General features: G+C 42.3%; 1 protein-coding gene across 1 annotated transcript in view; it reads left to right on the forward strand.

The window, feature by feature from the left end:
- The window catches only part of COL5A2 (collagen type V alpha 2 chain), a 47,872-nt gene that overhangs the window by 16,282 nt on the left and 4,424 nt on the right, over window positions 1–27,166 (forward strand). Inside the window, exons 11-47 of the mRNA XM_009911204.2 lie at window positions 717–770; window positions 1,813–1,857; window positions 3,179–3,232; window positions 4,100–4,144; window positions 6,692–6,745; window positions 8,437–8,535; window positions 8,944–8,988; window positions 9,090–9,188; window positions 9,630–9,683; window positions 10,300–10,407; window positions 10,874–10,927; window positions 11,659–11,757; window positions 12,457–12,510; window positions 13,065–13,163; window positions 13,273–13,326; window positions 13,425–13,478; window positions 14,454–14,507; window positions 14,820–14,873; window positions 15,200–15,244; window positions 15,686–15,784; window positions 16,639–16,746; window positions 16,871–16,924; window positions 17,823–17,876; window positions 17,997–18,050; window positions 19,735–19,788; window positions 20,615–20,722; window positions 20,819–20,872; window positions 21,087–21,140; window positions 22,294–22,455; window positions 22,573–22,680; window positions 23,468–23,575; window positions 23,728–23,781; window positions 24,292–24,399; window positions 24,503–24,556; window positions 25,829–25,936; window positions 26,226–26,279; window positions 26,971–27,078. Of these exons, the coding sequence (XP_009909506.2) occupies window positions 717–770; window positions 1,813–1,857; window positions 3,179–3,232; window positions 4,100–4,144; window positions 6,692–6,745; window positions 8,437–8,535; window positions 8,944–8,988; window positions 9,090–9,188; window positions 9,630–9,683; window positions 10,300–10,407; window positions 10,874–10,927; window positions 11,659–11,757; window positions 12,457–12,510; window positions 13,065–13,163; window positions 13,273–13,326; window positions 13,425–13,478; window positions 14,454–14,507; window positions 14,820–14,873; window positions 15,200–15,244; window positions 15,686–15,784; window positions 16,639–16,746; window positions 16,871–16,924; window positions 17,823–17,876; window positions 17,997–18,050; window positions 19,735–19,788; window positions 20,615–20,722; window positions 20,819–20,872; window positions 21,087–21,140; window positions 22,294–22,455; window positions 22,573–22,680; window positions 23,468–23,575; window positions 23,728–23,781; window positions 24,292–24,399; window positions 24,503–24,556; window positions 25,829–25,936; window positions 26,226–26,279; window positions 26,971–27,078 (2,727 nt within the window). The remainder of the gene's footprint in view (window positions 1–716; window positions 771–1,812; window positions 1,858–3,178; window positions 3,233–4,099; window positions 4,145–6,691; window positions 6,746–8,436; window positions 8,536–8,943; window positions 8,989–9,089; window positions 9,189–9,629; window positions 9,684–10,299; window positions 10,408–10,873; window positions 10,928–11,658; window positions 11,758–12,456; window positions 12,511–13,064; window positions 13,164–13,272; window positions 13,327–13,424; window positions 13,479–14,453; window positions 14,508–14,819; window positions 14,874–15,199; window positions 15,245–15,685; window positions 15,785–16,638; window positions 16,747–16,870; window positions 16,925–17,822; window positions 17,877–17,996; window positions 18,051–19,734; window positions 19,789–20,614; window positions 20,723–20,818; window positions 20,873–21,086; window positions 21,141–22,293; window positions 22,456–22,572; window positions 22,681–23,467; window positions 23,576–23,727; window positions 23,782–24,291; window positions 24,400–24,502; window positions 24,557–25,828; window positions 25,937–26,225; window positions 26,280–26,970; window positions 27,079–27,166) is intronic.

Below are 27,166 nucleotides of genomic sequence, written 5' to 3' on the forward strand. Positions count from 1 at the left end.
GTGCATGGCATTTCTGGGCAGTTTCAGTGTAAAGAGGCTTAACTTCTTTTTCTGTGTTAGTGGAGAATTTGACCACACTTCTAGTCCTGCCCACTGCAGCAGAATCACTGCCATTGAAAAGGAGGAGTGTCTTGCAGAAAGTCAGTGCTATTCCCCTTTAAGCTGACCTTTGTTATATTCTTTAGTGCTGTCTTCACTCTGTTTTCAAATGATCTGGGAATCTGGAAGGAGCTTGCCTGAGCCCTGCCAAGCTTCAGGAGGCACAAACCTGCCAGTTCTCTCACTTTGTTGGCAAGCCTTGCATCAGGGTGGGGATCTTGAGAGGTGGATATGTTTGCAACATGGAGTCATTGCAAATTACCAGGCTTTCTGGCCAGAATTTTGCTTTGGGGAGGAATAAAAAGGTTTCCTATGGCTCAGAGCCTCCTCCTTGTTGTTTGAGGATTATTTTTTTCTTTCTTTTAAAGTGTTTTAAAAAGGAAAGGAAACCCAAGGAACTGTACTTTCTGCAAATGGTTTCCATTTAGGAAATGTTTAAAAACTTTATTCCATCTGTGTTGGTTTTTTCTTTGTTTTTTTCCTTTCTTGCTCTTGCCACCTTGGACCATTCTCCACACTTTACTACTGAGTTATTTTAACAACAATAGTAGGGATGTTCTCAGTGTGTACATAGGTAAATAAAAGTTCTCCATTGTTTTCTTTTATAACCCTTACAGGGATTGAAGGGACTTGATGGTCCAAAAGGTGAAATTGGAGCAGCTGGAGCAAAGGTATTTTCATGACCCAAAGAACTAAATGCTTCAGCATGTTTTCTTTAATGCCAAACTAACGAAAAGGAGTAGAACTTCAGAATGCTGCTTTGTGCCCTCTCTTGTCAGTGCTGCTAGTAGGGAAGTGGAGAAGCTGTGTGGAGTTATCCATTCTTCCCATGTTTATGATCCATAGGAACTGCTATGGAGGGACATGTGTGGGCTTTCTAAAGGAAGAGAGTTCAGTAGTGGCAGGCATAACTTCAGCTGGAGTTCAGCTGTAAGCCTGTAAGGGATCACCGTGTGCAGTGCCTGCGGTCTGTCTGTGACACGTAACACCGAGGATAGCACAGGCTGTTAATAGAGAGCCCATGCACATCTTGCAGTTCTCTACTTGGCTAGCTTCTCGTTCTTGTTGGCTTTCATGTGACCAAGCTGAGAGAAGAAAAAAGTTTCTAACTTTTGAAAATAAAACAAAGTAGTGATCCATAACTAAAAGCTGACTCTCCTCTTTTGGATTTCCCTCTTCAAACAGGCAGCTATTGGAGAGTTAAGAGAAGGTATTTCATCAAACTGACTATTTTTCACCTAACAAATTTATTCTCTTAGAATTTTGGACCCTCACTGGTACTGCAGCACCCTTGCAACTTCACCTCAAAGCAGTGCTAACATGTGATAGCCAGCTGGAGGCAATTCTTTCAAGGTTATTCCAAAAGACCATAAAACACATTTTGGGTTTTTTTGGCCTTTTCCATATAGATCAGTGCTGATGCTAAAGCTTTTTAGAGAATGATAGAATTGTCAGGGTTGGAAGGGAGCTCAAGGACCTTCCAGTTCCAACCCCCCTGCCATGGGCAGGGACACCTCACACTAGATCAGGTTGCTCAGAGGCCCATCCAGCCTGGCCTTCGGAACGTCCAGGGATGAGGCTTCTACCACCTCCCCGGGCAATCTGTGGCAGTGTCTCACCACCCTCATGGTGAAGAACTTCCTCACATCCAATGTAACTTCTTTTTCCTCTAGCTCTTTTCCTCTAATTGTGTCCTTTCATTTCCATTTCTAGGGAGAAGCTGGACCAACAGGTGCCATGGGTGCAACAGGTCCTCTAGTGAGTGCCATGTGCATTGGGTGTTACAGAAGTGGCTTTGAGATTGTGAAAACTGTGGCCAGTGTGAATGTCAAGGTTTTGACATCTGTACTTGATGTCAGGAAGCTGTTCTTTCTCTTAATTAAGGCTTTATTTTCTATTGCAATTAACAGTAGCTTTGGTCAACTGTAAGCTGTTATTCTTTGCAGTCCACAGCCGTGGATAATGTCAATAGCTATCAATAGGCAGGTTTGGTGATTGTTTACCTTCTTGTGTAAGTGGCAGATGATGAAATCTAGGTTTTGTTACATGATGATGCTTCATACAATATGATTTCAATATGACTGAACTGGGTTAGGTTGCTCTGAGGTAGAAATGGAATGATTTAGGTCAGAAGTGCCCTCTCGAGGTAGGAAAAGCACAGACAGAGGATTTTGAAGGCTATGGTGAGGATAAGCATGCATGACGTGGAAATGAATCCAGTAATTTTTTCTCAGAGCAGTTTTCATTCAGATGTGGTTTTGGAGAAATTATGAGCAGCTTGATATGCCAAAAATCAATTCTTAGCAGTGCTTCTGGAAGTCAAGCACCTGTCTAATATCAGATAATGAAATCTCTCTGCAAAGCACTGTCTTGTGTCATGCAGAGTGTAATGTCCCTGAAGTGGAACCTAGTTTGTGAATGAGCTATGGTAAATGAGATTGCATTATTGATCTTGGTGAGTATTTTACAGTATTTATTCTAATGTGTTTGAAGCTAGAAATACTGTTGGAACAGGAAAAGAGGAATTACAGCCTATTAAATTTCCTCTGGGCAAGCCTGCAAGGCTGTGAGGATTTATGTTGGCTGCTACTTCTTTCCTGCTGTAGGACAAGATAAGCTGCACCTGCAGGAGGTATAAAGATAACTTGGTTCCATGACTATTGTTCACATCATCTGTCCTTATCATGATTGTAGTCTCAGAGAACCTAATCACATTCTTGTTAAAAGCAAATAAAGAAGACTAGGCAGAAAATTGCTGAAGGGTAATACAGTGGAAAACTTACTGGAGGCAAGGGAAAAGTCGAGAAAGAAAAACCCCAAACCAACAAGCAATGAAACTCCCCCCCAGAAAACCCAACCAACACAAAAAACCCAAAGACCAAACCAAACCCAACAAGAACATTAAAAAAAGAAGGACAAAGCAAAGACAAAGAAGAAAAAGAAGCAAAAAAAGAGGGTGGTGTGCATTCTCTGCATTTCTTTGGGGGGGGTGGGTGGATAAAAGTCAAGTGAACTCTAACCCTGTCTTGTTTTACCACGATGAGCTCCTCAATAATGCACCTTCTGTTCTCTCTTCAAGGGACCTAGAGGAATGCCAGGAGAAAGAGGTCGAATTGGGCCACACGGTGCCCCTGTAAGCAGCATCTTCATTCTCTCTCCTTGTAATTCTTCCCTTGCCTTATTTAAATCTAAACCCCTGAGCCTGAAAGTGTTGTGTTTTGTTTGGGTTTTTTTCATTTCAGTGCCATTCAGTTCCATGGGGAGCTCTGCTGTAGCTTAAGTTAGGGCCTGAGCAGAGTTTTGTGGGGTGATACCTTTACTGTAAGCTTCAAAATTCCAAACTAGTTTTAAATGAAGGATGTTAGCTGTGTGCTCATTTCTCATGCCAGAGCTGCACATGTGGCCAAATCCCCTCACTCTGATACAAATAGTTCTTCTTTTTTTTTCCTGTGAAATTTCTCTTGACAGGCTGTTTTCACCAAGAACTAAGAAATAATGTGTATTGCTTCTGTCTGGAAAATAAAGTTGAAATGAAAACTTGGACTTAATTTAATTTAACAATTTAATTCCAGATGATAGTAATTCTTAGTAAGTAGCTTGCTTTTCAGCAAAGGAAGAAGAATTAGCTTTGACATGAGGTTGCATTTGAGAAGAAACTGATTTCTGGTGCTTTATGTCCAGTGTCAAGTGGTGTTTTTTCTGGCATTTCTCCCCACAACTTTCATGTGCTGCATTTATGTTATGTGCTCCATACAGTTACACTGCAGATGTGATAGTGGCCTCTATGAAAACAGAGGAAATCCATTCACTTGAAAGGGAGCATCATTTCTTCCAGAGTTTTTCCATGCCAGTATTTGGAGTGCTCTGCAATCCAGCATTTCTTTGGTCACTTGAGTTTGTGTGGCTGGTATCCCAAATGCCAACAATAAATAATAATAAACACATAAACAAAAGCTTAGAGTTCTTACAAACATTTTGTATGGTCTGCTTTTATATCTAGGGTGGACGTGGTCAGCATGGTATGCCTGGGAAGCCAGGACCAATGGTAAGTTTCTTTCTTAATCATCTATTATTTTTGCCTTGTATTTGCCACTTACCTTTTGACACTACCAAAAGAAGCATAGAAAACTGTTGGCAGTTGTTTGCAACAGTTAAGTGCTCCTAGAATTATCTGCAGGTGATTCCTAGTTCTATTCATCACAGCTCCAATGCTGTCCTCTGAGAAATCACGCTCTGGGATTTGCTTCAGCCAAAGGTTTTAGTTTGAAGAGGAGTGGGCTGTAATATCTCCTCTGGAGGGGTGATGTTATTATTGCTTTACTAAAGCAGGGCCCATGTTCTAAGGAGAGAAATATCTTCAAGATGTGTATTCTGATATAAAGCAGTTTCTAATTGCATGCTGTCTTCCTTCACATACACAGTTGGCAGGTGAGGTTGCACCCGTTCGTAGCAAGAGGAAATGCCTCTCTCTGATAGCAGAACTTGCTACCTCAGCTGATCTGTTACAAAGTGTATGAAAGGTGGCCTTTTAATTTTGGACAGTCACATGTTAAAATGAAGAACTAGATTCCTGTGTGTTTAGGCCCTGGCTGGGGGCCAAATGCCCACCAAAACCCACCAGCTACAGCATTGCAAGGCACAGCACTAGAGAGGTGCTTTGAGGAGACTTAACTGCAGCTCCTCCCAAACCCAATATGCTGTGTACAAGGTGAGAAAGCCAGGATTAAACAGCACTGAGTATGGCTGTGGTAGTCTAACCTGTGGGTGTTGAGTATCAAAGGATGATGGTTTCAATTCTAGGATCCTATCTCATGGTGCATTTGCAGAATGCATTTGAGTCAGCTTTCATGAGCACAGCTGTTAGCAAGCCCCAGGGATTAGTCACATGCATGCAGTTAATTATTTGTTGCCTTTGCAAATGAAGATTTGTGATTTTGTAATATTGGTGCAGGGCCAGCTTCCACCTTAAAAATGTGGTACTCCTTTTGTACTTCTTTTTCTTGCTTGTTTTGGAAAGCATTATTTCTGAGATGTGGATGGTGGTTTCTGCCCCCTTGATTCAGTCAGTGTGAACCTTTACCATCTCAAGGTATTGAACTTTAGTGAAGACCCCCCACACCAAAAACCCCTTGTTCAAAATCCCAAAGCACACCTCCCCACAATTAAAATTTCAATCTGTGCATTCTCTTGTAAGTAATATAAATCCTGAGAGACATTTACTTGCATCATCTTAAGGACCAGATTGTTTTATTATGAAGTTCATTAAGAAGCAATTAACTAGAATAGAAGCTCAGAAAATGAATGGAGGTATCTAAAAGCTGCAAACCTCAATTATTTAGCAGATCATTTAAGAAGAGTGACTTGTTAGAAGAAACTTTAAAACAAAAGATTTTTGGGTATTGAAAACAAATTGTGAAGTTTAGGCAAAGCTGGTTCCTGAGCTGTGCAATTCTACATGGAGCTTGAAATTTTTATTTGCTATACTGTATGGATGTAAACTACAGCACAGGAACTTCCACCTCAACATGAGGAAGAATCTTCTTTACTGTAAGGGTCACAGAGCACTAGAACAGGCTTTCCAGAGAGGTTGTAGAGTCTTCTTCTCTGGAGACTTTCAAGACCTGTCTGGATGCCTTCCTGTGTGACCTGTGCTAGATTCTACGGTCCTGCTCTGGCAGGGGAGTTGGACTTGAAGATCTTCAGAGGTCCCTTCCAACCCCTAACATCCTGGGATCCTGTGATATGAGCTCAGCTAGACTGGACCTGATAACTGGTCAGCTAACATCTTTGGTAACATCCATAGAGTGTCCCAAGGGAGACACTGGTACTCCATGCATGTGCTTCTCATTGGTGGAAGTGTGAATGAAATGCATTGTGGTTGGGGTCAGTGATTCTGGAATTCTTCCTGCAGCAAGAGAGGAATTTGGCAGACGCTTATTTGTCATCCAGTGAAGTGGGGCACAGGTTTTCAAACACACACCGAGTGAGCTGTTGGATTAGTTCTGCAGTGTCACGGCAGAAATGTCTGTAATTCATGCTCAGTGGGACAGATTGTTCTTATTAGGCTTGTCATCAGACTTTAGTGTGTAGAAGACTTCTGCACAATATGCATCATGTGTTACTAAGAGAGAAACTCAGGGAAATGCAAGGAGGAATCATCCATGGACAGTGTTGTAGTGAATATCCGTAACCACTGTGTGCCGCCATTCAGAGAGTTTATCATCCTGTAGAAAGATCTTCTGTTGAATGCCTTCTTCATTCCAAGAGGCATTATGAAAGGGGAAACAAATTTATTCTAGGCAGAGTTAGATAATGGTTGGACTCAATGATCTTAAAGGTCTTTTCCAACCAAAATGAGTCTATGAAAATAAACACTGTACCACAATTCCATAACGTGCATCCCTTAGAAAAACGAGTGCATCACTTATAAACCCAAGATTTATTACTATGTTGCTTTTGTTGTTAAGAAACATTTCATGATTTGAGTAAGTCATTTAGTCCCAGAACAGTATTTATCCAGTGATTAGATGCTCCTCTGTGTGATCTAAACTGCAGAATTACAGCTTTGTGTCTGTGTCTTTGTCTTTCATAGGGCCCACTTGGCATAACTGGCTCTCCAGGTTTCCCAGGTGCTCCTGGTGTGAAGGTAAAATTAAAATAAGAATATTATTTGAATATGTCTAACAACACAGAATTAAAAACATGTGAGTTCTAACTGTTAGATCTGGATCCTGGAGAGCTGCTGTGAAATCAGTCTTAGTCAAGACCTTGAGACAGACGATAGCAACCAGAAGCCAAATGAAGCAATTGCAATTCAGAACAGGCAGGATGCTTTCTTTGCTTTCATTCTTGCTCGAGCTGAGGGGTGGTGATGATTGTCATGCTGTGCCTCAGGAATCTTGTGCAGTATGTTCAAAGGATGACAAGATGCATTCTTACAGAGTAAGTTGTGAGGACTAGGCTAAGGCAGTATGGAAGCAGTGCCTTGCAGTAGTGAAAATTACAGTTTTGGCCAAGAACACTTTCTGAGATTGCAAGGAATGATGTTCAAAGAAAATGCTTGAACCCCAGCAGTGCTGTGCCACAGTTCAGCACAGCACAGCAAATTGCTGCCTTTACTGGCTCTGTGTGACTGGGCTGAAATGGAAAGCAGCTCTGTCCTCATGGCACTCTCATCTCTTGGGTTTTTTTTAAGAAAATAGTTATATTTTTTTGTCTGTTTATTTATTTGTTTGGGACTTGTTTTGTTTGTTTTGATTTGGTTGGTTGGTTTTTTCCTAGCCTTGAGAATATGTCTGCAAAGATAAAGAAGGCATCTCATGCAGAGAAAAAAATGGCAACTCGTGCAGCTTTCTTATGATTCTTATACTTATCCTCCACCCAGCTGCTCCTCTTTGTTCCTTTATGTCCCTAAAATGTGATTGGAAGAAATTACACAAGAAGAAACTTCAGTTAGTCAAGCAGCCAAGTTCAGCAGATGTTTTGTGTTGTTGTGAAGTTGGCAACGTGCATAAACCAGCTTTCTTTTTCCCTTTGAGATAATAAGAGCATTAACATAATGTATACAATGACATGGCAGAGCTTTTAGTGCACGGTATAAAATGGGTTTGCTATGATTAAGCACTACTTAATACCTAAACAAATGTTTGGAGCAGTTGTCACTTGATGAAGCAATGAAAGCTGCTGAAAAGGAGGAGCTGCCTTCAGTTTTGATCATCAGATAATGTAAAATTGGAATAGCTGCTTTGCACTCATGAAAGCTAAGCGAACTGTACAGTGAAGACGTGGAGCTCAGCTGAGCAGACATGAGCAGTCCAGAAGGCAAATTTGCCATGTCAAGATAAAATTTAAAGGGCATGCCAGGAAGCTTTGTTTTGTTTGGCTTTTTAATTGGAACATCCAGGCCAATCTTAGAGGGATTTTCTACCTAATAGAGCGCTGCAACCATGAGTTAGTCTTGTACTGTGCAAAAAACTGCCCAAAGCTAAAATAAATTGTCAAATTACAGCCACATCCTGGGATCTTAGAGAGAAATGTCAGTCTAAAGTAGTTGGTATGATTTGGGCCACTTGATGAAGTGCTGCTTCTCTGTAGAAAGTTTCCTTGCCCTTATATAAATTGAGGAAAACTTCTGCATGGACTTTTGGAGTTTACATTCATGTTAGAAGTAGAAGAAGCAGAATTAAGTAAGCAGGAATTATTTTTAAGGGCAGTGAACTGTTTCAAACCATGAATTATTTTCCTTTTCTAAACTCAGTATTCCTTCTTAGTTACTTTGTAGAGCTGCATTTTTGGAGCAAAATGATCTCCAGGTTATTTTCTTATGTGAAATTTTAGGGTGAAGCAGGTCCAACAGGTCCTCGTGGTCCTGAAGGCCCTCAAGGACAAAGAGGTGAAACAGGTCCACAGGGCCCAGCTGGATCACAAGGTCTTCCTGTAAGTACATTAGATTGAGTTCTTCAATGCTCACCTTGTGCATGTTGCCTCTTTAAAGGGAATTTGAACATCCTATTTGATAGATGTTATGTTCTGCTCAAAACCCCATTTTTTTAACCCCAGGAAAGGTCTCATTAATTTGTTTTGTGCTTATTTTGTTGAAAATAACCTTGCATTGTTTAATGAAAACAACAATGAAACCAATTACTTTAAATGTGGAGCTTAAACATAAGATCTTAAAGATTAAAAATCATTAGCATTTGCACAAGCAGATCACATGTTGCTGTGTTTGTTCAATAACCTTTATTTTCTGGTCTCATAAAGTGGATAAAACAACTATCCTCTGCTTTTTGTTAGCAGTACTCTCCTCATTAAAACTGACTTTAATGATTGATCCAATCTCTTTAGGGTGCTGAAGGGACTGATGGTTCCCCAGGTGCTAAGGGCCCTACTGTAAGTAATTGTGTCACCTGGTAATGAAATAGTGAATTTATTTTATTCCTTTTTAAAACATTCTATTTCCTTACTGTGCTTGCTGTTCTTTCTGTTTGTAGGGATCTCCAGGCACTGGAGGCCCCCATGGTTTGTCAGGTCCACCTGGTTCCCCAGGCCCACAAGGCAGCACTGGCCCACCTGGTATTCGAGGCCAGCCGGTAATGATGTCTTTGTCTGCGTGGAAATGTCTAGCAAATGTGTACTGCTAGGAAACTAAACCAGGGTTTAGCAGTGGGGTCCCTTTAAAGAAGATAACAACATGCTAGTGCATATGCTGAGGCTCAGATATTGTGAATCTGCTGTGTGTCTGAAGTGCTGGCTTTGCTTTCTTCAAGGTCTGAGAAGGGAGAGTGTCTATGTACGCTTGGGCATACATCAGCAGTTACCTTCTGAAGTTGTCTGAGGTTTTTATCTTGATAACATTGTCATAAACAAGCATGCTAAGGGGAAAGACAGACCATGAGAAGCATCCCATTCTACTGCCTACAACTAGTTACTAAATGAGGAAGTGTGTTTCTGTTTCCTGGCATAACACAAAATAGTCAAATGCTTTCTGCAGAGCCTTAACCTTATGGTGTTACTGATGTGTTTACTTTCAGGGAGACCCTGGTGTCCCAGGCTTCAAGGGAGAAGCAGGACCCAAAGGTGAACCTGTAAGTAACCATATGCTTTGTAAGATGAAAAGGAATCACAGAGGCTCAAATGAGTATTCTGAACAGATTCTGGGGCACCTCTGCTATGACAATAGGCTGAGGGGGCTGGGGTTGTTCAGCCTGGAAAATACTCCAGGGGCACCTTAGAGCTGCCTTCAAATACCTGAAGGGAGCCTACAGGAAAACTGGAGAGAGACTTTTCTTAAGGGAGTCTAGAGACAGGACCAGGGAAAATGGTTTAAAGCTGAGGGAGAGCAGGCTTAGAATGGATTTTAGGAAGAAGCTCTTCAGTATGAGGGTGGTGAGACTCTGGAATAGGTTGTTCAGAATGATTGTGGATGCCTCCTCCCTGGAGCTGCTTAAGGTCAGACTGGAGGAGGCCTCGGGCAGCCAAGTCTAGTTGAGCAGCATCCCTGCTGTTGACCAATACCCTTGTTAGCTTATAAATACTGTAGAAGAGAAAAGCTGATACTGAAAAGCTACATTTTTATCTGATTGAAAACCTTTTCCTTTCCTCCTTTAGTTGGTAGCATGTTTGTGATGTGTAGAAGACTGTTTAATCTACCTCAGAAGTCATGAGCTTGATGATATTTAAAAACCATTTTACTTTCACCAGGGCCCACAAGGTCCCCAGGGTCCTATTGGACCTATAGGTGAAGAAGGGAAAAGAGGTCCTCGAGGTGACCCAGGGTCAGTAGGTCCACCAGGTCCTGTTGGAGAGAGGGTAAGTGATCCAAATATGTATGTCTTGAGAGATGCACTGCTGAACTGAAAAACCTCTCGACTTGACTATGGATTTTCTTACAGCTTTGTGGTGGGTGTAGTCAAGAGTTATTTTCCTAAGAGTGGTTAATACTATGCATTATTTTTTCCTCTGGATATTTTCATTGGTGGATTCAGTGCATGGGATAGTATAGGAGGAGAAATGATGGAGGCATGATGGAGGAATCTGCAGATTTATTCTGCTCTTGCTTTTAATGATAAGATGTTCACATAAAAGAAGCTGCTGTGCATGCATGGGTGAATAAAACCTCGATAGTTTTGCCACTCCAAGTGGATAAAACAACAATAAGATATCAAAGTTGTAAGGAAATCCATTGACCCATAAATCTAGGGCTTTATTTGCAATAGGTTATGTAAACATGAAGTTAAGATGAAGTTAATCATCTTGTCTCTATGGCTTTTCCTAGGGTGCTCCTGGGAACCGTGGTTTTCCAGGTTCTGATGGCTTGCCTGGACCGAAGGTAAATGAAATGAAAGGTCCATCTTTCAGTGGGTCATGTGTTTAGATGTTCATACATACAGATATATAGAAAGAAAATGTTCCATTAGAAACATCTGCTTCTGGGCAAATAAGCAGATCCTCAAAATAACTGGAAGCAGGATCAAAAAGCATTGATGAATGCCAAAACAGGGTCAGAATGTTTTGAGATCACTTTTTTTTGGGGGGAAAAGTCACTTTCAGTTCCTCTGATGCTCAACTTTGCTTGTGTGTCCTTCCTTTAATGCTCCCTTATGCTGAGAAGTGAATAGATAAAAGAGGTAGTGACCTAGTCTACTACTGCATTGCTTCATGTGTTGCTCTGAAGTAGGTAATTGGTTGAAAAATTGCCTTTTCTTTGCACGTGGCATAGTTTTTCTAGGCTTGCTCCTTGAACAGATGGGCTTATCTGTCTTTGGCGTTCCTAACTGCTATGACACTTCCAGGGAAGTGACTCACACATGTATTTGTCCAGTGTTTCTGTAAATGCCTAACTTCTTGCTAAAAAACAGAGGGATTCTGAAATTCTTCTATAAATTTGCTTAATGGAAGAGACAAATTTTAGGTAATAGTCTGAGGCAAAAAAGTAAGGCTAGTGAAAGTATTAATGATTTGGATCTCTGCTTGCAAAACCAGGTCTTTCAATAGAAGATAGCTGTTTTGTTTAATATTCTTTTCTACTTGTTAACCAGTAGCCCATTGGTATCTTCCTAGGGTGCCCAAGGAGAGCGTGGTCCAGCAGGATCTTCTGGGCCCAAAGGAGGTCAGGGAGATCCCGGGCGTCCTGGTGAACCTGGTCTCCCAGGGGCAAGGGTAAGAAACAAGTAGCAGTAGACTAAACCATGGCATTTTCCATTTTCACAAGGCAACAATGAATGTGCAGAATTAAGAAGCTGTTGTACAAGAACAGACCTGTTTTGATGGGGCTGCTTAAAGGGTAAAGACCAAAATATGTCCTTCTCTGCCCCCCACCCCCCGCTGATGTTGGAAGCACAGATTCCAGTTGTCTTTGCAAAAGGAGAACTAAGCCCTTAATGAGGATGCCAGCTAATGCAGCTGAAGGAAGTGTGATTGAAAAGCACTTAGTTGCCACAGATAACAGGAAGGCCAAATTAATTGAAGGGCAACCTTCATTAAATGGGTGCTTGATAATTTGCACAGCTGAGTGGTGTCTGTCATCTAGAGGTGTGGGGGTTTTTCAGAGGAAGTGTATAAGGAGGATTTGGAATATCACAAAAGGAGAGAATGGGAGCAGCAAGCCCCAGATTTGTTAGAGGTCACTGGGTAATGTGGGCAGAAACAAAAATGACCCTGTGCAAAGTTCAAGAGATGTATGAAAGCACGAGAAGGGAAAATGGGAAGATCAAAGACAATGAGAGATGAAGCTGTAAAATGAAGACCTTTGACACAGAGAGGTTTATACTGTGATAGTAGCCAAGCACATCTTTTGGATTCTCTCTTTTTCTAGAGTTGTGTGCACAACCTTAACACTAATATTATTCCCACTCCCAGGGTTTGACAGGAAATCCAGGTGTTCAGGGCCCTGAAGGAAAACTTGGCCCCTTGGTAAGTGACACGAAACTGAGCTCTTTCAGCTAATGCCGCAGTAATTCGAAGGCTGTGACTCATTGCTTCTATTAATTCAATTTTTCTTGATTTCTGAAGGTTCATTTTCTCTTGTGGCTGTTTGCTTTGGACTCCTGACTCCAAAATCAAAGCATATAATGTTCCTTTAGCCTTGATTGTGTAGCAGTGTCTGTTGCTTAGCAGCTGCTGCAATGTTTTTAAGCCTCTTTGAACTACATATCTTTTCTAACTGTCTAAGGAAGCAATAAAGTGTTTGTACATAATGACTTGATTATAATAATCTCATATTAGGAATTTTATATATATACTGTATGAAAATACTACTACTAATAATAACAATAACAACAATAATATATTATTGTTGAGCAATGTGGCTAAAGCTGTATCTGCTTTAAAGACATTTTGACTGCTCACTCTAACACCACATCAGATTAATAATGGTGGGTTTTTTTGTACACATTTTCCAGGGGTAAATAGGTTCATAGGAATGAATATATTCATAATTTGATATGAAAAATGCTTTATCTCTGTAGGGTGGTCCTGGAGAAGATGGACGTCCAGGTCCAGCAGGTTCAATAGGAATCAGAGGCCAGCCAGGCAGCATGGGCCTTCCTGGGCCGAAGGGTAGCAGTGTGAGTATGGCAGCTGGTACCCAAGGTCTGTTTGATTGTAAGCATTTGCATATATTTCAGTGGATGAAACCAGTGTCTGAAAATAGTCATTTCTATTTCTGCAAATCAGGGCGATCCTGGAAAACCTGGAGAAGCAGGCAATGCAGGTGTCCCAGGACAGAGAGTGAGTGTGACTGTTCTTTGCAGTGATCACAGAAAATGATGCTTTTCTGACGTAAATGTTCACCATACAAGACTTCTTCCTATGTTCTTTTCATTTAGGGAGCCCCTGGTAAAGATGGTGAAGTTGGTCCTTCTGGTCCTGTTGGCCCACCAGTAAGTTAACATTTACCACTCTGCCTGCCTGTGTCTCCACCCATGTGTTATACTCCTTCTGCTTCTGTTTTTGTCTATCATCGTGGCATTGGTTGATTCTAAAGAACAACAAAAAAATACCAAGGACAGGTAGAGAATTTTTTGTTGTTATATAGTGGGAAGCTTTCTACTGAGCTATATGTGTGTGTGTGTATATTTATTTATTTATTTAGAAGTAGTCTTGAAGAAAGATAGGGACAGACTGGCCTGTCGTGACAGCAGAGGAGGGGTGAGAGTTTAAAGCTAAAAGGGAAAGATTTAGACTACCTGTAATGAAGAAATTGTTTACACTGAGAGTGGTGAAACAGTGGCCCAGACTGCCCAGACAGGTGGTGGATGCCCCACCCCTGCAGCCATCCCAGGTCAGGTTGTTGGGACTCTGAGCAACCAGCTCTAGTTGAAGATGGCTCTGCTGAATGTGAATGGGTTGGACTAGATGAGCTTTAAAGGTCCTTCCCAACACAAACCAGGCTATGATTCTAATTCATTTTGCTGATCATCACAAAAAATAGGAGCAAAATGTTTTCCTGTCAGCACAGAACTTTGTGTGGGAGGATCTTGAAGAAATAAGATACTTCCTATTACATCTTTTAGATAGGGTATATCTTAGAATCATAGAATCATGAAGGTTGCAAAAGACCTCTAAGATCATTGAGTCCAGCACCACCATGGCCATTAAACCACATCCCTACGTGTCATGTCTACAGGTTTTTTGAACACCTGCAGGAATGCTGATGCCACCATCTCCCTAGGCAGCCTGTTTCAATGCCTGAGCACTCTTCCAGTACAGGAATTTTTCCTAATATCAAATCTAAACCTCCCCTGGGGTAAATAAATATGTGTAATAAATAAATAGATAATAGGAAATGTAGGTGCTCAGAGAGAAGAGTGAGGCCTGCCTGTGTTCCTCTCTACTTACTGCTTTCTTTTTGGTAGGGTTTAGCAGGAGAAAGAGGAGAACAAGGCCCTCCAGGTCCTACAGGGTTTCAGGTATTTACCTTTGTTACTTTTCAGTTTTAATTTGATTTTTTTTTTTTACTAAGATGTTCCAAATGTGGAGCTGAATAATTGTTTTGATAATGAAGTATTAATGAAGTCAATCTCTGTTTATTATAGAGAGCTTCATTTTTAGGGCTGATGTGCATGGGAATATTGCATGGTGCAATATTCATATAACTATTTCCCTTGGGGATCTCTGAGGGCATACTCTTGTACTAAGTATAATACTCCCTTCATATTCTTAAACCTGAATTTGCCTGATTGTCTATCATATTAGCAACCATTTTATTTACCCTTTCACAGGGCTTGCCTGGGCCACCAGGTCCTCCAGGCGAGGGAGGAAAGCCAGGTGATCAGGTAATTTCTGTGTGATTTCACAGGAATTCATCAGAATGTTCTACCTCTTCTTCTCTTTGTGATTGAATTCCTCCCTCTTTTTCAAAACATGTACTGAGACAGTCTGCAACCTGTCTGAGAACTGCTTTTGGATTAAATGATTGCTAGAATCTGACTATCCTTTTGCACTGAGCTGGGCTATCTCCTCTCATCGTGGGCAGACAATACTCAGGACTAGCTATCTATATTCACAGCACTTTGGAAATGAAAATGTTTGTCTCTGATTTCCATGACTATCAGGCTATGAATAATGCTTTCATTCTCATGATGAGTTCTGTTCTGCCTAGGGTGTGCCAGGAGATCCTGGAGCTGTTGGTCCACTGGGCCCTAGGGTAAGTTTTTTCTTTCAGAATTTAAGTATTCCTGACAGTTTTCTGAAGTTGAAAGTTGATCTATGATATGGACTTTAACAGCTGAAGTTACTGTTTGACTTTTTTTCCCCTCACCAACAAAATGGTCATAAACATGGATACATTTTAAGACGGCTTCTGTAAAACCTACCACCTTTAATGGTGTGTTTCATTGTGTGTGAAGTGCTGTTGAGTATGAGCTGATAAATGATCTGCTTTACAGCTGTGAAATAACTGGTTTTAGCTTGCTGGGCGAGATGCTGACAATAAATGCATGAAACTGATTTATTTGAGCAGTTCTCCTGGGATTCGATTACAGGCTCTTTGTTCAAACAGCAGAGCTGCACCTGTGGTGTATTTGGGATTCTGTCTACCAGGACTGTACCCTGACTTGCAAATGAGTAATACACTTCCATTCTGTAGGGAGAGCGTGGCAATCCAGGAGAAAGGGGAGAACCAGGTGCAGCAGGAATCCAGGGTGAAAAGGGTATGGCTGGAGGTCATGGTCCTGATGGTCCAAAGGTAAGCTGAATGGAGGTCAGTGCTGCTGCAGTGATGCAGTGATGATTCTGTTCATTTGCACAAACACAAAGGAGACAGCTTTGTTTCGTTACAAGAGGAAGATCTTTTTCATGAAAGGTATCTTGTTTCTGTAAGGCTTCTAGGAGGACACAAATGATGCCACTACAGCAATATTAATAGCTGGCAAGATGCTTAATTGCTGAAAAGTGAATTTTTTTAAATTCATTTTTATAGATGTGACGTTTTAAATGGCTTTTGTGTTTCTCAGTAGTACTGGGCAAAGCCATTTCTGAAGGGCAGAAAGCCCTCTAGCAATGTTTTAAGAGCCATGTCAGCTTACACGAAGACACTTTGGACAGGCTGAGTGTTCAAAAGAAAGTGCTGAAAGCTTCCTGCCTTCCTTTCAGTTCCTGCAATTGATGTAATTAGGCCTTGATGGTCACCCCAAGCAGAGGTAATGTGGGACCTGTAAGAGACATGAGCTGTGAGAAGCAAAGCAGAAATAAAGCATCTCTGCCCTTGGCAACTTCTGCTGTAGCTACTTCGTGTAATAAACCCATGTGGCGTCAAGGTCAAGACAGAAAGGTGCTCAAGCTTCATTTCCCCCCTGTTCTCACCCTCAGTAAGCAATGAGTAAATACTAATGCATTTGGAAGGCCCTACAGTATTGCAGCTGAATTTCCTGAGTAATACAGTGGGAAAAGGAAAGTATTTGGACATGAATAAAGTCCAAATTTAAGAGAATATTATTACTTAAAACTGTACCCCAGAGACTTCAAGACAGGCACAGCATGTTCTGCAACCCAGAGACTTCTCAGATGAATAGACAACAACATGTTCTGTATTTGTTTCAGGGAAGCCCAGGCCCTAGTGGGACTCCTGGTGATCCAGGGCCACCAGGTCTTCAAGGTATGCCTGGAGAAAGAGGGATTGCTGGAACTCCTGGTCCCAAGGGTGACAGAGTAAGTCTGGTTATTTCTGATATACCTGGTAGAATCACCTGTCTCTTAATACTGTTGTTGTTCCAAGGTATGAACCACTCCACACCCAGTGTCATAACTGAGGCTTTCTGGGTGTTTCCCACAGGGCGGTGTAGGTGAGAAAGGCGCTGAAGGCACAGCTGGTAACGACGGCGCAAGAGTAAGTGAATCTGCCACTCTCTTTGTTTATTGTGCTGGAGGTACTCAACCCATGGAGTTAAACACTACTCAGCTCATCATAGGTTCATTCTCAGTCCCCCTACACTCCAAATTTGGTCTTCAAGTTTTCCAAGATTGCTGTACAAAATGTTTTGGGATGTTCCAAGCTCATGTTTTGTGTAACCAGTAACGGGAGTTAAGATGCCACAGAATCACAGATGGTAGGGGTTGGAAGGGACCTCTGCAGATCATCTAGTCCAGTCCCTCTGCTAACACAGGTATCCTTAGATCAGGCTGCACAGGAATGTGTCCAGGTGGGTTTTGAAAGTCTTCAGGATGTCAGTGGAAAGGACTCCCAGAAGTCGCATGTTTGGGATTTGCAGAATCATAGAAGGATACAATTGTCAGGGCTGGAAGGGACCTCAAGGATCATCAAGTTCCAAGCCCCCTGCAGCAAGAAGGGACACCTCACACTATACCAGTTTGCTTAGAGCTGCATCCAGCCTAATTTAAGCAATGAAATTCCAGCAGAAAACAAAAAGAGAGCAAGTGTGGGAGAAAGGATGTAATTTCCTCCCTGAGAGAGCAGAATAAAGCCAGGGCTTTTCTTTTTAATCATTGGCCATATTAGTAAACATTGCATAAAGTAGAAGGTGAAGTTAGAGGAGAAAAAGAGAATGGATGAAAGCAGGACTTTTGAGATGTGGGATTTTGGTAACTGGGAGAGGAAATGGAAGGAAACTTGAGGCAAAAAAGCCACCACCAAGGTTTCAGAGACGAAGGAGAAGAATTTGAAGGAATGAAAATGCCTATGGAAGCAGTGACAGATGAGCAGTTTTAAAGTAACAGTTTTGAAGTATCACTTTTTAAACTTCTTTTTGTCTCTATTTCTTCAAAAGGGTCTCCCTGGTCCAATAGGCCCAATGGGTCCTGCAGGTCCCACGGGTGAAAAGGTAAAGAAATCTTTATGCCATTCCTTACTGAAGTTTTTTAACATTGCTATCCTTTATTGGCACTTTTGCTACTTGTCTAATAAATTATGTGGGAAATAACCCTGAATTTTATATTTTAAGGGTGAACCAGGCCCACGAGGTCTGGTTGGTCCTCCTGGCTCCCGTGGAAACCCTGTGAGTAAACACCTTTGTTATTTTTTTTGCCTGGCATGAGTTAACAATGTCTAACACTTACCCAATCTCCAGGATCTGCCTTACTTGATGATTTATTTTCCTCTTTTTCTTCCCCTTTCTTGGTCCCCAAAGCCTGTAGTTCTGTCGTGATGCTGTGTACTTGCAAAGCTATTGGCAGATTCTGGCCTTCTATCTATCTTGTACTTGGGTTAGGGTAAGCTGCATAGTATAGTTACTCTTACCTGCCTCTCTTCGGAACACAGGCCACCAATCAATTGTTTAATTCTTTTTAAAAGCATGCCCATACCAGATACTGCTGGACACAAACAAATACTGAGATGGACAAAGCACAGAGGTCTATCTCAGCTCTCATATAATTACCCTAACTCTTGTCATCTTCATTCTGTTTGTGATTTTTAAGGGCTGACTTTGATTAGGGAGTTAGGGGCTCAGCCTTCATGCTGCTTGGAATTGATTAGGTGACTGTCATAAATCACAACAGCCTTATTTCCAGGGTAAATTGGAATAACTTTCACCCCTCTGGGGAGTGCTGGAGCTTGGCAGTGTTCAGCACCTTCTTTTCCAAACAAACATTGTGTGGAAAGCTCAGCTGAAGCAGCTCATAGCCCATTCTGACCTCCTAGAAGAAAACATTTTGGAGCTACTCTTCTTTTCCCAGTGTATCTGATTGGAATCCTGGGTTGCATGAAGTGTGTGCACTTTGGCTAATCCTGCTGTCACTGGAAGTGGTTGTGAGAAGAATTTCTCCTCTTGTGCTTTTAGTGCTTGCACCTGCCTTTCATCTCTAAATTCTAAAAGCCTCCATACAGTCTTGACTGTGAGGCAGGTCTTAACATCACAGTCAATATTTATTTCATTACTCAAAGATTGTTTGATTCTGAGTAATAGAACAGATGAATGATCACACTTAGGACAGTAAATAGTTAACACAGAATCATAGAATTGTCAGGGCTGGATGTGACCTCAAGGATCATCTAGTTCCAACCCCTCTGCCACAGGAAGGGACACCTCACACTACATCAGGTTGCTCTGAGCCACATCCAGCCTGGCCTTTAAAACCTCCAGGGATGGGACTTCTACCACCTCCCTGGGCAACCTGTTCCATTATCTCACCACCCTCATGGTGAAGAACTTCTTCCTAACATCCAATCTGAATCTCCCCACTTCCAGTTTTGCTCCATTCCCCTTAGTCCTATCATTACCTGACATTCAAAAAGTCCCTCCCCAGCTTTCTTGCAGGCCCCCTGCAGATACTGGAAGGCCACAATAAATTCTCCTCGGAGTTTTCTCTTCTCCAAACTGAACAGCTCCAACTTGCTCAGTCTGTCTCCATATCAGAGGAGCTCCAGCCCTCTGATCATCCTTGTGGCCCTTCTCTGGACACATTTCAGCACATCCAGATCTTTCTTGTAATAGGGGCTCCAGAACTGGATGCAGTACTTGAGGTGCAGTCTCACCTGAGTGGAGCAGAGGGGAGAATCATCTCCCTTTACCTGCTGGCCATGTTTCTCTTGATGCAGCCCAGGATGTGATCAGCTTTCTGGGCTTCAAGTGCACACATCCATTCTTGTGTATTTAATTGTAAGTTATACTGTGTGTAGAAAGGCTTTGTTGGTTTTTTTTCAGTGTGTGTTAAATGGTTTTTCTGCATTTTTTTGACCAGGGTTCCCGTGGAGAAAATGGCCCAACTGGTGCTGTCGGCTTTGCTGGTCCTCCGGTATGTGTTTTGTAACACTGACGAGTGTCCTTTAGTCACACTCAGGTTCCTTCATCACAAATAACAGTGCAGGGTTCTGGAATGTGACTCACATTTAAATTGGTTTTGTCTTGCTGTTGTTGCAAGAAGAGCTGTGTCTTTTCCCCATCAGTGCATCAAGTAAAGAAAAGGGCCAACAAACACCCTAGACACTTGAAAAGTGGGTTTGATATGATTATGTAACTGTTCACCATATTTTGTATTTTCATGTATATGCTGTGTTGCTCCTTTGGGATTAAAATGAAGCAAGTGATAAAATGTCATCTACTGAAAGTAGCAAAGATTTGCTTTATGAGTAGTGAAGACAGGAATGAATTAATGGTCCCAATGGATGGATTGTGCTTTCCAGTGGATACCCCAAACAGCCTAACTGCTGTCTTTCAGATTTGTCACAAAGAGCCAGGCCCCTGCTGCCCTTGGTGGGGGAAATGAAAAAAAGATCAGGAAAGATAATGTTTATTCAGTCTCTTTTGTTTTAGGTATGTGATGGCTTCCACAGAAAATAGAAAGATCTAAAGGAAAGAAAAATGTCAGTTAGAGAAGAAAATAATTTAAATGGAGATTCTAACTTTACAGACTTTGGAAGATCCTATCTGTGACCTTCTAAAGACTGTGCTGAGGTGTCACAGTTGTCTTGAACCACTGAGCCAAGTACACTATTTTCTGGGTTGACTTATTCTCCTGGTATTTTTTACTTTCTAGAAATTCCCTACAACATTACTTTATTGTGCTAGAAAGGTTTGGTATTCTCTGACCTGATGCCTCTTCTAAATGTTATTTCTTATAGGGGCCTGATGGTCAGCCAGGTGTGAAAGGAGAACCTGGAGAACCTGGCCAGAAAGGAGATGCTGGATCTCCAGGACCACAGGGTCTTGCTGGATCTCATGGTCCACCAGTAAGTATAAATTACATCATCAGAGAACCAGTGGGATAGGCTGATCTTGTTTGTCTCTTCTCTGGGGTATTCACGTTCACCTCTCTATCTTCTTAGGGCCCTCCAGGTGTTCCTGGTCTGAAGGGTGGTAGAGGAACTCAGGGTCCACCTGTAAGTAGATTTTAATCTTTGTGACCTGATGGGAGATAATCTAATACAGAAATTTTATGTATTGTGTAGTTTTCCTCATCTGAGCTTGTTTCTCACAGTCTGGAATGATAAGATTTGTTCATTAATTCAACTGATAACATTTGAAGTAACCAGTGCTGTAGTTCTTTCAATAAAGTTGCCATTAAAATATGGTTTTCTTGGGTTTTTTTTTTAGGGTGCTACTGGCTTCCCGGGATCTGCTGGAAGAGTTGGGCCTCCAGGACCTACTGTAAGTCAATTGTCACAGAATCACAGAATCATAGAACAGCTTAGGCTGGAAGAGACCTTAGAGATCATCTAATCCAACCTCCCTGCCATGGGCCTCTCAACTAGACCAGGTTACTCAAGGCCCCATCCAACCTGGCCTTGCCCCCTTCCTAGAGGTATTCATCTACAGCCTCTCTGGACAATCCATTCCAGAGTCTTGCCACCCTTGTAGTGAAGAATTTCTTCCTAAGGTCCAATCTAAAACTATTCTCCAATTTAAATCCATTTCTCCTTGTCCTATTTGTGGGCACTGTTGTAAAAAGTCCCTTTACAGCTTTCCTGTAGGTTTCCTTCATGTATTGGAAGGCAGTTATAAGGTCCCACCTTGGACTCTTCTCCAGGCTGAACAATCCCAGTTCCCTTAGCTTATCCTCATACCAGAGGTATTCATATTCCTAATAGGTGTATTGTCTAACTGGGTCATTGTAAATCTGAAGAGGAGCTGAAGAAGGGAAGGTGAAGCATTGTTCATAGTCTGATGCAATAGTAAAGAACAGCTTGTCAGCACAGACTTTGCTGACTACATGCTTACACCTGACTTCATTAAGTAAAACTTACTAGTCTTGGGCTTGATCCAGTGTTGGTGTGTCTGAATTAGTGCAAAGCTTTTCCTTGAGTTAAGTAGGGTTTGAGCTGTTCAAGTTGCCCTAATGAAAACAACAACCTCCATAGCATCATGGAATTGTTAGGGTTGAAAGGGACCTTGAGAATCATCCAGTTCCAACCCCCCTGCCTTGGGCAGAGACATCTCACACTACATCAGGTTGCTCACAGCCACATCCACCCTGGCCTTAAAAACCTCCAGGCATGGGGTTTCCAGCACCTCCCTGGGCAACCTGTTCCAGTGTCTCACCACCCTCATGGGGAAGAATTTTTTTCCTAACATCCAATCTGAATCTACTCCAGCCCTCTGATCATCCTCATTGCCCTTCTCTGGGCACTTCTTCCTGTAGTTTATTGCATCTCATTTATTTGATCATACACGAGATGATAACAACTCCCATTCACACTTTGACCCTTCCCCAGAGTATGCATATTTATAGTTAATCCTTTAGAATTTTAGTTGTCCTGATCAGAAAAACATCCAATGTAATACGGTGTTTTAATCTCCTTAGGGAGCTGTGGGGCCTGCTGGGCCTATTGGTGAGCCAGGAAAAGAAGGTCCCCCAGGTCTGCGTGGTGATCCTGGCTCTCACGGCCGCGTGGGAGATCGAGGGCCAGCTGGGCCTCCTGGTGGTCCTGGAGACAAGGGGGATGCAGGGGACGATGGGCAGCCGGTATGTCCTGGTTGATGTTGCTAATTCTCCCTAGGCCAACTCTAGGCCTGCTCTCATTCTTACTCTTTCTTGGTGCTGCTGAGATGATAGTAATGTTTTACCCTTTGTGGATTTCAGGGCCCAGATGGCCCCCCTGGTCCAGCAGGAACTACTGGTCAAAGAGGTATTGTTGGCATGCCGGGACAGCGAGGGGAAAGAGGCATGCCGGGGCTGCCAGGTCCTGCAGTAAGTAACAGTCAAGTCAATATACCACCAGCCTTGGGCTTCAATGTGGTCTTTGTGGGACTGAGAACACAGTGCCCCATAGCATCAGGAGAAGCTCAGAAGACTCTGATGGCAGGAACAAATGCAGAGAGCACAGTAAATAACCACATTTCATGCAGATGCATGAGGTAGGAGATTTTGTTTCTGCTGTAATGGAAGATCTGAGCCTGAATTAAGAGTAAGTGGGTAACAGCATTAAGACTTCTGGTTAAAATGTTCCTATCTGACTTAAAACTAGATCCTTGAAAAAAAAGCAAGTCCAGACTGTTCATTTAGGTGCCTGAAGGTCACTTGAATGTGAGTAAATAACTGCCCTTTCCTAAATTGTGAACTAGTCTTTGGAATTGCTGTTTGTGCTCTTTTTGCTCTCATGCAGAGTTTATAGATACCTATTGGCAAGCCTAATGATCCAGGAGATTGTTAAGCCATTGAATAGATATTAGTGCAAAGGGTGTCATGGGGGATCTGCCATTACCACCAGAGAGCAGATCAGCTTCAAGTGCACCTTCTAGTCAACAAAAGCCTGTTCAAAAGCAACTAACACAATTAACCTGCTTTAACATACACAGCATATGAAATACATACTCAAAATCTGTCAGAACACTTTTCCTCATCGGTTCTTGGAGGTTACAAATGTTGATGGTAATTCAGACTGGGTTTACAAAAAGTATGTTGCAGGCAACAGTTTTTCTGTTCTTGTTGTGTTTTGTGGTTAAAATCTTGATATGATGTTTCTCATCTTGCATAGGGGACGCCGGGGAAACAGGGACCCACAGGGCCACCTGGTGATAAAGGCCCCCCAGGACCTATTGGCCAGTCAGGTGCCACTGGACCTGTAGGTGAAGCTGGTCCAGAAGTAAGTATTAAAGCCTCGTTAGATGCAAAAACAGTCTAGTGGTCATTCTCCTTGACTTGAAATTCGAGGCAGAGAACAACTTCTTAGTTCTTCTTGTTATAATGCAAGATTACAGAGCTAATTAGTGGCCCTATTTTTATCCACGCCTCTAGGGACCTGCTGGCAATGACGGCACTCCTGGAAGAGACGGAGCTGTTGGAGAACGTGTAAGGAACATACTGTCTTCTTAGATCACTTTTGGAAGTCTCCATTTTAACTTAACAATAACAGTTACTTAGTTACTCGGTTAATCTGAGTGGAGAACTTGTTCTGGAAGTGTATGACAGCTTTGAATAAGTAGTACCCCTCAAAGCTGAGGAAACCTGGCTAAAGCCTAAGGACATCTGCCGCCATGAATTCAGAGCTGGCTTCCTAGAGAAGAGTATCTGTGGATTGTGATTGCTGTTGCTTTCACAGACTCAGCTAGGTTGGAAGAGACCTCCAAGACCATCAAGTCCAACCCATCACCTCACCCTAACTAATCAACCAGACCATGGCACTAAGTCCCTCATCCAGTTTTTGCTTAAACACCTCCAGGGTCGCTGACCCCACCACCTCCCTGGGCAGCCCATTCTAACGGGCAATCACTCTTTCTGTGATGAACTTCTTTCTAAGGTTAAGCCTTTGGCCTAGTCCAGTCCTCTTTAGATAAATAATGTTGAAATCCTGTTTTTCAGGGTGATCGTGGTGAGCCTGGCCCTGCAGGCTTACCAGGTCCCCCAGGGGGTCCAGGAACTCCAGGTCCTGTTGGCCCTCCAGGAGATGCAGGTCAAAGAGGTGAAACTGTAAGTGATATTTTCCATTTCTCAGTACTTTTGTTTATAACATCAGCTATTGCATTTGCTTTTGTGCATTGCTTCACATGTCTTCTGTCTGTAACCTTTGTAGGGCTCTCGAGGTCCAATGGGTCCCCCAGGTCGTACAGGAAAAAGAGGTTTGCCTGTAAGTTCTCCATGGTCACTCTGGTTTTATCTGAGGTACCTCTTGTGGGACCACATATGAGAAACAGCCCCAACTGGAATGGTGGACAGGGCTTCAGCTCTTAGTGTTCTGACTGCAAGTGGTTGCAGGTAGTCTTCTGAGCTGCACAGCTGTACAAGTCTGTTTGAATACACTTGCTTTAAAAATGCATTGCAGAGCAATAACAAATACATTGGAAGTCTCTTCAGTTGGAATGTGTTGCTGTCTGGATGATGTGGGACCTGAGCTAGCAAATGGCTGGAGTCTGTGTTTGACAATTTTCAGATAAAGGGTAAAGAAATGGACACAGAGCAAAAAGGCAGATTTTTAGATTAAGAAGTGGCAGAACTAGAACCAAATCACCTGTTCCTTGATTCAACTGGTAAGATTCTGACTTCAGTCCACCTTGAAGAACAAACCCCATCTTTTTGTGGTGCATAATTCTTTCACAATCCAAGCTTGGAGCTAAAGATTCATTGCAAGCTGTAGACATTCAAAAGAATGTTGTCCTGTCCCTAAGCAGATGTCCTCTTGAGCAGTTAGTGATAATGATGCCATTGATAAAGTATTTGGAATCTGGCACTGAGAAATGCAATTTGGGCTGAGAAATATGGAACTGAAAGCAGAAGCCCAATGATTCTTGAATTAATATAAAAGGCTTGAAGCTATCATCAAAAATACCATGAATGAGCTCGTAATGGCAACAGGAGCAAGCTCTGGGGAGTGCTGGGGAGCCTGAGCATTGCTGCCTGTAGTTAGGGAATGTAACTTCAGTTGTCTTAATCATAGTGACGGTAAAAAGGAGCTGTGAGAAGCTGCAGCATGGAGATTTCATACTGAAAATCCCTTTCTCATAAGGAGTCCATGAGAGGCCTGAATTGCAGCTGCAAAAATCATTTGCCATATTCACTAAAGCAAAGAAATTCCTCAGTCTTTATTTATCCACATTATTGAATAATGTTACCACAGGGCTTTATTCTACTATTATAAACACACTAAACACACTTACATTTTCCACAGCTCCAATTAAGCACAACACAGATTTCTGTAATTATCTAACATATCATTTGGTTAAAAAAGGTGAAGATTCTTGGAGCTGCTGCAGCATTATCTTCTTGCTGGCTTTAGAAGCTGCAGTCAGCCTCTACCTTTAGAAGCTGGTTGCAGTTCTTCAAAGCGAATGAGGGGGTTTTGAGGCTGGTTTTTGCAGTTCTCCCAGTTCAGAGTTTCACATTTCATCACTGATATTTCCAGGGTCCCCAAGGACCTCGTGGAGACAAAGGTGACCACGGTGATCGAGGTGACAGGGGCCAGAAAGGACACAGAGGTTTCACTGGGCTTCAAGGTCTTCCCGGTCCTCCTGTAAGTCATTCTTTTTTATTACTCTCACTTTGTTTCCTTGCCTTCAGGTATCTATATCTAAGCACCCAACATTCTATTAAATCTAATTGATGAATAGAGTTGTTTCTCTGTCTGTGACAAGAGAGAGCAGTAGAATGAAAGTGAATCCTAAGAGGGAAAGATGCTCCCGATTGTTCATGTGCATCATAATCCTGGTCATGCAGAATTGTGTACATCACACCCCAATTCTTTCAAACTAAAGGAAATACACTTTAAATGACACAATGGTACAATAATGTCTTCTGTTTAGGGCCCTATTGGTGAGCAGGGCAGTCCAGGTATTCCAGGCCCATTTGGTCCTCGGGTGAGTAGAATGGTTGAAGTTTAAGCTGCTTCTTGTTTTTCCTCTTTCCACCCTCCCCCACCCCCCCAGTCAGATTTCTGTTTCCAATTCATTTTTATTTCAGTGCTTTGTATTGACCTCAGTAGCATCCAGTGGTTGCCCTGATGTCTTTTGCTGAGAGATACTACCTTGTTTAATGCAGTAAAGCTTTGACAGAAGTGTAGTTTACAGGTAAAAAGGTCGGTTCAGAGCGGCTAAAGTCTCTTTTTACAGGCATTTGTGCTGCAGCTGATGCAAAGCCATATGTGGCAGCTCTGCCAATTGCTACTCTGCCTTCCATACCCCTCTGTATGTCCTTCACCCAAGAGCAAAGCAGAGATATGGCTCTCTTGCATATTCCCAAGGAACAGTACACCTCTTGAGTGTGTACACATGTGGGCATAGAGCAGCTACTCCAGTGGGGTGGGACGCCTGAAGCTGAACCCACTTAAATGGTTTAGGAAAAGAAATCTGCAGCTGATCCAGGGCTAAAGTGACTTGACTTCAGGATTGAAACTGCCTTCTTAATTTTAGAGAAGGAAAAAAAAGGGGTTGTGGCAAGAGACAAAAAATTAGACTTCCTCCTGAAAGGATGTTGCTTGTAAAAGGCTGGTTTGTATGACTTTGTTATTAAATGCTGAAATCCATTCCTTCTTTCTCTTACATTTTCTAGGGTCCTCCAGGTCCAGTTGGTCCTTCTGGCAAAGATGGAAGTCCTGGTCCACTTGGGCCAGTTGGGCCTCCTGGTGTTAGAGGAACTGTAGGAGAAGCTGGACCTGAGGTAAATTTATGGGAATATACAGGGAAAAGATTAGTGATTAGAGGTCATTGCATCACTTTATTAGTGCAACTATAGATTAGAACCAGAA

The sequence above is a fragment of the Dryobates pubescens genome, chromosome 37 (assembly GCF_014839835.1).
Source record: "Dryobates pubescens isolate bDryPub1 chromosome 37, bDryPub1.pri, whole genome shotgun sequence".
Taxonomy (NCBI): domain Eukaryota; kingdom Metazoa; phylum Chordata; class Aves; order Piciformes; family Picidae; genus Dryobates; species Dryobates pubescens.